The sequence below is a fragment of the Oryzias melastigma genome, unplaced genomic scaffold, assembly GCF_002922805.2.
Source record: "Oryzias melastigma strain HK-1 unplaced genomic scaffold, ASM292280v2 sc00434, whole genome shotgun sequence".
Lineage (NCBI taxonomy): Eukaryota > Metazoa > Chordata > Actinopteri > Beloniformes > Adrianichthyidae > Oryzias > Oryzias melastigma.
In genome coordinates, this window is record NW_023417030.1 from 1 (window position 1) to 9,917 (window position 9,917).

General features: G+C 41.3%; 1 protein-coding gene across 1 annotated transcript; it reads right to left on the reverse strand.

Moving 5' to 3' along the window:
* Positions 1–101: 101 nt before the first annotated feature.
* Positions 102–5,911, reverse strand: LOC112142025 (transmembrane protein 94-like). Its single transcript, XM_036211066.1, has 10 exons — positions 5,840–5,911; positions 4,770–4,953; positions 4,627–4,692; positions 4,475–4,538; positions 3,009–3,198; positions 1,362–1,439; positions 1,204–1,289; positions 1,046–1,127; positions 628–790; positions 102–554 (listed from the first exon to the last, which is right to left on the reverse strand). Exons 1-9 carry the CDS (start codon positions 5,909–5,911, stop codon positions 677–679), a joined length of 936 nt encoding a protein of 311 aa, XP_036066959.1. The 3' UTR covers positions 102–554; positions 628–676.
* Between the last annotated feature and the right edge of the window lie 4,006 nt (positions 5,912–9,917).

The window sequence follows — 9,917 nt, forward strand, 5'->3', positions numbered from 1 at the left end:
TCTGTTGGCTCAGCTGTTGGACAGGACAAGTTAAAAAAAAAAATATATATATTAATTTATTTTGTAGATGACCATGGTATAAGCGGGATAATGCCCTTCAAAGTGTGCATTATGAGGAATTAACGCACGTCACGGAAGTAACCGTCCTCCACTTTGTAATTCACAACTGGTTAAAAATGTTAAAACATCTCAAAACCGAATTCACCTGAAGACACATCAGCCGACCCTCGAGGGACATCGGCGCGCATCGATGAATGAGGAACGCAAGAAAAACGTACGAATTATGTACATCACGCATGTATTACGAAGGATTGAAATGTGCATGAATCACTGATTAATTGCATATGAACAGCACAAAAATCTGCTTAACTTTGTGACACATAATCCAATGAAAATCTGAGCCAGTTTCACAGAAGTTACTATACTGACGAGCTGAGCTCCACCTGCAGAAGATCTCACCTGTGTGAAGGACGAAAAAGCTGGCCATGACCTTCTGAGTCAGCAGGAGGCCACTGGACAGATCGGTGAACCAGCCTGGAGACTCCTTTGACGAGCTGTCACCAGAAGAACAGCGGTGTGAGGAAAAGTGCTCACAACGCGCGGGATGAAACCCTTCTGCCTCCGTACCTGGGAGTGAAGATGGAGCGGCAGGCGAGCGTGCTGTTATCGGCCAAGGTCATGTTGGTGTCGGGGGGCAGACAGCCTGCAGGGTGAAGCCAAAGGCCAGCAGGTAAGCACACACCGTCAGGCCGAACTTCAACAGGAAGCAGCCCAGGAAGTAGTTCTGCGTCTGAGTGAAGAAAAAGAAAGAATGGACAAAAACTGGGTTAGAAAACGTTATTTTGACACCACAGTTCATTAAATTAACTGATTAAAGTTCTTTATAATCTGAAAGCTTGAACATATATTAAAGTTTTCCCTTGGTGTCTGTTGCTATGGCGACAGAAGCTTCTTCCTCAAAGCTGGAGGTGATGCTGGACATTCTTTGCTCCCTGAATGTTTCTATGAGGAAAGATGGCTGCTGATTGGCTGACAGTCATCTTACCTTCTTTGGGATTGAATCCAGGTTTTTCCCTGTAGCGACGGTCATGACTGAACTGTCAGGAGGCTTCCCCAGGAGAGAAACGCTGCAGAAACGACAGCAGTTTGACGCTAAAACAAACTTTGACATGGAAAAGCGGATTTATTCAGAGTCTGGGGTACCTGAGTAAGGGGCAGCTGAAGCAGGAAACCCAGAGGATGTCGGTGGTGTTTATGGGTGGAGGGAGCTGGATGAGACAGGCCAGGAACTGCACCCAAATCACCAGAACCATCAAATTCTGCTGAAAGAGAACTCAGGAGGAAAGTTGATGACGACTCACCTGGATGATGACCAGACTGAGCTGACACTGCAGCAGGAAGAGGAAGCACTTTCGGATGCCAGATGTTGTGTGACGCGCCTAAAAGGAAACAAACAAGAAATGAAAAAAATCAGGAGGTTGACCCAGAAATTCAAGGTAGTGCCATTTATTTATTTTATGTGGTAAAATTCTTGAATTAAACGGGACGTTAGAGGAGAGTAATGTGATTACATCTTTTACTTGCAGCCTTAACCCGTAAAGACCCAGACCCATTTTTCTAAAAAATAAAACGATATGGAATCCACCACAAACCAAGTGGACCACATAAGGCATTGTTGATGTTTTTCTGTGACACTGGTGTCACCATGGGTTCTCTGGGGTTATGGAAACTACTGTAATAAAAGCATGAAGGATTCACCAGAAATCCCTTGGAGGAAGGCAGTCAAAAGACACTTTTTACTGTCAGAAAACAACAAATTACATTTAGATTAAGATAATCTGTTTGTTTAATTTGACAGTAATGACTCAGAGCTTTCTGGCAGTAAAGTGTGAGTGATCAAAGGACTGATGTGCGGTTCTGAACTTTTTTCTTTTGCTTTTACTTTATCTTTGACTAAAATAGGCTGTGAAGTTGCTCTAGACCAGGAGTCTGCTACCTGCAGCTCCTTTATCCCTCCAGTGTGGCACTTTGGCTTTGAAGAAAAATGTTAAGACTTTGAATAGATTGGGTTTGAAGTTTTTTATTTTTAGGTTTTTAACATGTAAGATAATTGACTAAAATGATGGTTTAAAGCAGTGGTCCCCAAAAACTGGGCCAATAATTGGAAGAAATAATTATTCATATATATTTATATATATATATTTTTTGGAGTCTTGACTATCTTTTATTTTGAAACATAACCAGATTCTCTCAGCTGCCCCTTCGATCACTTGAGCAGTAAAGTTTAATGTGGGGAGCAAAATGACTACGTCTGAACGATCTTTTATTCTGAAAAACCTTCTGGTTTTGAAATACAAAGGATTCTCTCTGCACCCCCCACTGGGCCGCGGTGGAATCCTCAGTGGCTGACCGTTCATAAAAAGGTTGGGGAACACTGGTTTGATGCACTGACAGAGTGGTTTAATATTAAAATAAGCCTAAAGATCATATTCTGATCTTCTGCTGCACAACAGTGTCTAGTTGGTGTTCAGAGGCAAAACTCTTAAAAACAAATCCTTATATTTACATGTATAGATTAAAAACAGAAGAATTCTACATCAATGATGTTTATATTCAATATTTAAAGGAAAAAACAATTAAAACGCACCAAAATTATTAGGATCTTAATTGACACAGGATGTGTTTTACTTTGAAAGAAACTTGCATATCAAAAATAAAAGTACTTGAAATGAAAAAATTAAATATAGAAAAAACAAAACTAGGGTGAACATTGAATAATTAATTTTTGAAGTAGAGAACAATTCAGTTTGTGATGAACTCTCTGGGTAAATGTTTGCTAAAGTTCTTATCTCTCAAAGGTAATTTAACAGTTTCCTTTTTTATTGTCAGTAAGCATAAAACACCAAAAAATGAGCAAAATGTAAAAGAATGATTAGAAATTGTCTGCAGGGGTTGAAAAAACGCTGAGTAAAATAGAAACCATAGGAAATTCTCTGGGAGAGTCGGACCTGCTCGATGAGCTTCACCATGCTGACGCTGTCTCCTTGGTGGAAGGACACGGAGCAGCCCAGGCTGTTCAGCTGTCCCGACAGCTTCAGAGGGGACAGCCCTTCGGCGTCTCTGCTGAACCCCCCTCCAGTGGCGTAGCCGAAGGTCTCCCATGAGCACTGAGATGGGTACAGAGGGTCCAGAGCCAGGCTGCAGGAAAACCAAAGGAGTTCAATCTACAACCACATTTGGATTTAAGCAGAAGCTTTACTCTAAAAAGACGTACGAAAACCTGAGTCAACAGATTCTCAGCTACATTTGCACAGGAAGTTACAAAACAGTCATTTTATCTTTAGATATTAGAAATGAGAGGTGGAAACCTTTACTTTCTGATGCAAAAATAGAAATCTTATCTGAAGATGAATTCTTCACTGGGTGAAGAGCAGATTGCTCACCTGAGGTCGCTCTGCAGGAACAGACGACTGTTACGGAAGTTTGCAGAACTTCCTAGGCAGCAGGTCACTTCCCGGTTCTCAGAGCAACGATGATTATTCTGACCAATAGAATGAATGAGTACAAGTGCTGTATAACTGACAGCATCCGTGAACCCAAAGCTGCGCACACTTGCGAGTTTGGCTCAGCAGGTGGTTGCGCGCAAAGTCTCTCGCCCAATGCGTGACAGTTGCAGCCCAGTTGAAGCGGTTTTCTCCATTATTTTTCAAAATAAAAGACTATTTTAATGTAGCAATCGTAATAAAGTGTTAAACAATGTGACTGCACAGTGAATTGCAGGTGTCCAGAATTAACTGGAGGAGGCAGTAGCAGAGTTAAAAGTTTTATTCGGCCAGGCAGAAGGCACAGACTTAAGAACAGCTTGAGAAATTACATATAAAACTGCTTTGTAAAACTGGTGCTGAAAGGCCCAGGTATAAAATGATTTAAAACTAATAAGAGTGGCACAATCAAATACAATAAAAATAAAAATAAAAATGTAGCGGTATAAAATAGTGGCAGATTAAAAGCACAACCAATTTATCCTGGAAACAGATACAGAGCATATTTAAATAAAAAAAGCACATCAAAACATAACCTGGTCGTGGACTGCACTTCTGCTTCATCTTGACTATGGACTTCATCATCACTTGTCCCTCAGCTTTATCTGAATGAACTCTTAGATACGTAGTTGTAGAAGCTAATTTTTCTTTAACTGTTCTGGTATCGCCTGTCCGTCCTGGGATAGGATCTCTCCTACATGTGGGAATCCCTAAGGTTTCTTCTTTTTTCCTGACTCAGGTTTTTTAGGAGTTTTTCCTTACCGGGAGGGAGGGTCTGAGGGCAGGGATAACCAGTTTTATTTAGTCTTAGTTTTTAACTATTGTTCATATTTTGAAGCCCAATGAGGCAAATCTCTTTGTGATTTTGGGCTATATAAATAAAATTGAATTGAATTGAATAAGGGAGAGAGCCTACAAGTGAAAACACTTACAGCAAGTCATGACTTTCCTCCCATAAAAGTTCCAGGCAGTAGGCCTTAATCACGCCACAAGTTTCTAAAAATACAATTTACATTAAAACAAAGTTGTTAATTAAAAAATATAAAATGCTAAAATTGTGTTAAAAGAATTAAAAACTGCTCACGTTCACTTCCGCGTTCCACACGCCACCCTGTCTGACGGGTGGAGGCTTGCAACAGCGCAAACACACCTGAGGCAAAATAATCTTTAAGATGCCATGCAGGCTAAACAGGATTTTGGATTGCTGGCAAATTTATCGCAACTTACGTTTTGAACCCGACGTTTCAACGCACGGCCAGAATCTCGAGGGAGCTCCACAAAGTGTGCTTGATTGGCCTGACACAAGCTGGACGACAGCGGCGTTTAAAGTGAGCACGGCTGCAGATTGGATCAAATAGCGTCCCCCATCAATAACAAACCACCGACCTAGTATGAGGCCATTTTCTGGGTCCTAGTGCCCTTCACGTCAATCCCGGTTACATTAAAAAAGCACGTTTGGGTAAAATAAGCATTTTGGAGCTTTTCCCCCCAGAATTGTGCTTAATCCAGTCTTAACATATCCTTCCCGTTTTTTTTTTTTTTTTTTTTTTACCATCTGCTGAAATGAACTAAGCCTTCATCTTCTTAGCGGGAAAAGCTCCGCATAAAAATAATGAAGAATGCTCCTCCCACTTTCTGGCAGTTCGACTTCCTAAAGCATCTTTCAAAGGCTATTTCAGGGTATTTATTTAAGAAAAACTATGGGGAAAAAAAAACTAAAACAAAAAAATGAATAAAAAAACGAATGCTGATTAGTGCGCATGCGTATGAATCCGGGGAATCCCCGGATTTTTGCGCATGCGTATAAATCAGGGGAATCCCTGGATTTTTGCGCATTAGTATAAATCCGGGGAATCCCCGGATTTATACGCATGCGCATCAATTCTTCACTGACGTCATTTGACGTTCTAAATGGGTATTGTTGTCAAATGACATCAGAGAAAAAGTTCTTATTCTTGACACCCATCCAACCGACAGACACTTCGTTGAAGCCCCTCGCCGAGACAAGCCCCTTCTTACACTGAGACATTTGTCTGAGTTCATTTTAGTTTCACACTGTATCTTTGACGGAAAATTATCATCAGAATGTCGGATCATAAATTTGAAGTGGAGGTTAACTCCCTTCTTCCAAGCGACTGTGCTCTCTATCTGGTGGAAAAGTTCCTTGGAGAGGGAACTTTTGGGAAAGTAGCAAAATGCAGGGATTTGACAACAAACCAAGAAGTTGCTATTAAAATCACAAAACCTTCACATAGAGACTCAGGTTTATTTGAATTAAACGCCCTGGCTGAAATTACCAAGCTCGATGCAGATAAATACTGCTTGATCAAGTTCCTCGACTGGTTCGAGTACAGAAGCCACATCTGCATCGTTTATGAAATGTTGGACCAAAGCCTTCATGACTTCATGAATATTCGCGAACACCGTCCCCTGTTAATCCATGAAATCAGAACCATTGCTAGGGAGCTGCTAATTTCCCTGAAAGGCCTGAAAGAAATCAACATGGCCCACCGTGACATTAAACCAGACAACATCATGCTGGTGAACCAAGCTTCAGAGCCTTTCAGGGTCAAACTGATTGACTTTGGCTTGGCTATAAATCCTACAGACATGGAAACTGGAACTTTTATGCAGAACCTTCGTTATAGAGCTCCTGAAGTCATTCTGGGTCTGCCCTTAGATGAACGTGTGGACATGTGGACAGTTGGGTACACTCTTGCCTGGCTGTACACGGGATTTCACATCCATTCAGTGGACTCAGAGTACACCGTCATCAGATCTTTGACGATGAGACAAGGAATGCCTGACCAGAAACTTTTAGACAATGGGTTGTTCACTGAAAGGTTTTTCACTCTGACTGAGGATGAATCCACATTTGTCTGGAAGCTGGACACACCTGAAGAGCAGATCAAAAAAACAGGGCAAGAGGTTAAATTCAGTCGTTGCTGCCTTTCCTATAATGATCTTAAAAATTTCTACCAAGATAAGACAAAGACGAGAGAGGTGAAAATGTTCATCAAACTTCTAAGGCGGATGCTAGAAATAGACCCAAACAAACGCATCACTCCAGAGGAAGCTTTGAAACATTCATTCTTCACTATGGAACAGCCCTCTGCTGACTCTGAGAAAAGAAATTCTCAAGAGTCGACATCCAAAAAGGGACACTCACAGCCTAAAAAGACCATTGTTCCTCAGGAGCCAGCAGCTGCTCCCCAGGAGAAATCCAGGAGTGAGATCAAGGATGACAAGGCTGAAAAAAGCAACACTCAAGCTGGCTCACGAAAAAGAAAACGCAGTGTTGAACAGAGCCAGGATCCTGAACAGCCATCACCAACTGAGAAAGCAGTCAAAAAATCCAGGATCGAAATCAAGGAGGACATCATTCAACAAGAGGCTGCAAAAAGCACCACTCAAGCTGGCTCACGAAAGAGAAAACGTGGTGTTGAACAGAACCAGGACCCCGACTACTGTTTGCAAAGGGAGTCAGCTGTTAAAAAATCCAGGATTGAGAGCAAAGAGGACGTCCTCCAACAACAAGTAGCTAGAAAAAGCAACTCTCCTGCTGGCTCACGGAAGAGAAAACACAGTGTTGAACAGAGCCAGGATCCTGAACCGAGTCCACAAACTGAGTCACCAAGTAAAAAGAGGAAAACCTGGTAGATAATTTCACCATCCAGCTTCAGGAAATTCCTCTCAAGCAGCCTGATATCGTGGTCCAAAAAAAAAACCAAAACCCCTAGATGACAGTGATGGCTGCTTGTATGTCACCCCCCCCACCACCACCACTTACATATTGTAAAATCCCTCCAAAACACCTTCAACAATTCGGTCACTGACTGCCAGGTCTACACTCTGTGGAAACAATTATCCCCTAAACGGACTTCAAAAACAAGGGCAGCACGTTGGTCTGTTAGTCAACATGGTTGACTGACAGAACCGCGTCTGCGTGGGTTTTCTCCGAGCGCTTCGGTTCCCCCCCACCTTTCCACTTAATCTGCACAAACCAAAACTGATGTTAGACAACCGGGACGCTTACGTGCAATACGTACAATGAACAATGGTCATATATTTCTCTGCTCTTACATTTTTATTTTTATTTTGATATGTATTTTATTTTACAATTTTTGTTATTTCGTTGACCACTGTAATAAACCTCGACTTGAGAGCTGCCAAAAAAAAAAAACTTTAACACGTACAAATGGCAATGCACTCTGTTATTGTAACTTATCCAAAAACAGGGGCAGCACGTGTGTCTGTTGGTCAACATGGTTGACTGACAGAACCGCGTCTGCGTGGGTTTTCTCCGAGCGCTTCGGTTCCCCCCACTTTTACAAATGTATTAGTAAATATTCAGTGACCCTTACACAAGTGTAGACCTAAACGGAATTATTCAGCTTCCAGCTTTTCGATATTGCTATAAAGTTAATATAATTACCAGATAAAAATAAATAATATGATATATTAATTATTAAATTTATGACAACAATGATTTAAATAGATATTTAAAATGATTAAATCAAAAGTAAACCAAAAAAAAACATCAGTCACCAAATTTTTTAGGGAAATAACTCAAACAAATCCTGTGGTTTTCTCCGGCTATTTCGGTTTCCCCACAGTAATTATTAGTAATTGGCTAGTGACTTTAGGTGTGAATGTGAGAGTGGATGTGTGTGTGATTGAGGCCCTGCGACAGACTGGCGACCTGTCCAGGGTGAACCCCGCCTTCGCCCATCAGTAGCCGGGATAGGCTCCGGCACCCCCGCGACCCCGAAAGGGAAGAAGCGGACAAGAAGATGAATGGATGGATGGATGGATGGCTAGTGACTGATTTAATCCCCTTCCAGAATCGCCACCTTAACGTGGTGGAGGGGTTTGCGTGTCCGAATGATCCCAGGAGCTGTGTTGTCAGAAGCATTAACAGGGCAAATGCTTCTAACAACACAGCTTCTGGGGGACGGGCCAGACTAAGGGCGATTCAAACCAAAAACATCTTATCATAGAGTACAATTATTCCTCCCAACAAGAGTCACCAGAACCTCAACCTGGAGCCAGAAGTGGAGGAATGACTCATAAACTAGTTTGAAATGGCTGTTACTTGTTCCATGTTTTCTGTTCAGCTCAGTCCAAATGAGCTCAGCGTTTTCACCTTTGATTATTTTTCTAACTTTTATGGACTGAACTATTTTGCTATCCGCTAGCTGCAAGCCGCCAGCGGGCTGCCTGACAGAGAGAGGAGAGTGGCAGGTGTTGTTGTAGCCGGGCCCCCCTCCCTCCTAAGTTTCATAGGGTTACAATTTTTACTTTCTTATTTCCATGGAGATAATAATAAAAAGGTCCCCCAGTTTTATTTTTATTTTTCCCCTCTCAGGTTAATGCTCAAACTTGGTTGCTCCACGCCGGGGCGTCAAGGCGTTATAGCAGTAAATGTGACAGGCATCATAAGAGAGGCAGCAGACGCGAATAGGTATATAGGCCAAACAGAACCGCTGACTCAAAAAAAGTAAAACATTAGTTTTGTTTTACTTTTCATGTTTAGTCAAAAAAGCCAAAGGCACTGGTAATGGTACGCCTGCTTTAGCCGGTTGGGGTTCGATTCCCTGCAGTGTCCAAACAATATTTTGACTTTCAAACATGAAATGTTGAGCATTGCAAGCGTAAATTTAGAAGTAGTGAGATACATTTTCTAATTAACTATAAAACTTTTGAAGAAAACATAAATCTAAACACTCAAATAGCTACAAAAGAATGCAAGAAATGTTAGCATGATGCTAATATGGAGGGAAATGCTTATTCTTTTTCTTTATTTGCTATTCCATTTTGCATTTTTCTGACGATAAAATTTCTTCAAATTTGTTATTAAAATTCGTTTTTTTCTTGTGTGCACAAGTTCATATTTTAGCATATTCAATTTCTATAAATAATATGTGCCCGGAAAATAAAAACATTAGCTCACAAACTGCTAAATTGTGGCCACAAAAAGCTTGTTTTTTTGCTTTAACGTTCAAATGGACCAATGGAGTTGCACTCCCTTAAAGCAAAAGGTCGCCAACTTGAACACCTTTACAAGAAAACAGGTCTCTGTATCCACCAAGTACTGTATTTAGCTCGCCTATCCCACTACGAAGACAGAATCTCTCATTCTAAAACTGCATACTACTCTGAGCTCATTGACTCCAACAAAGATAATTCCAAAACCCTGTTCAAACTTTTTAATAAAATCTTTCTTCCACCTAACTCAACGCCCTCCTCACCTTCTGTCACTTGACACATGCAACGCCCTCATGCTGTCCTTTACGGAGAAAATGCAAAACATTCACTCTCAACTCAGCTCTGATTCTCCCCCTCTCACTTATAATTATCCAGTCATTCATACCA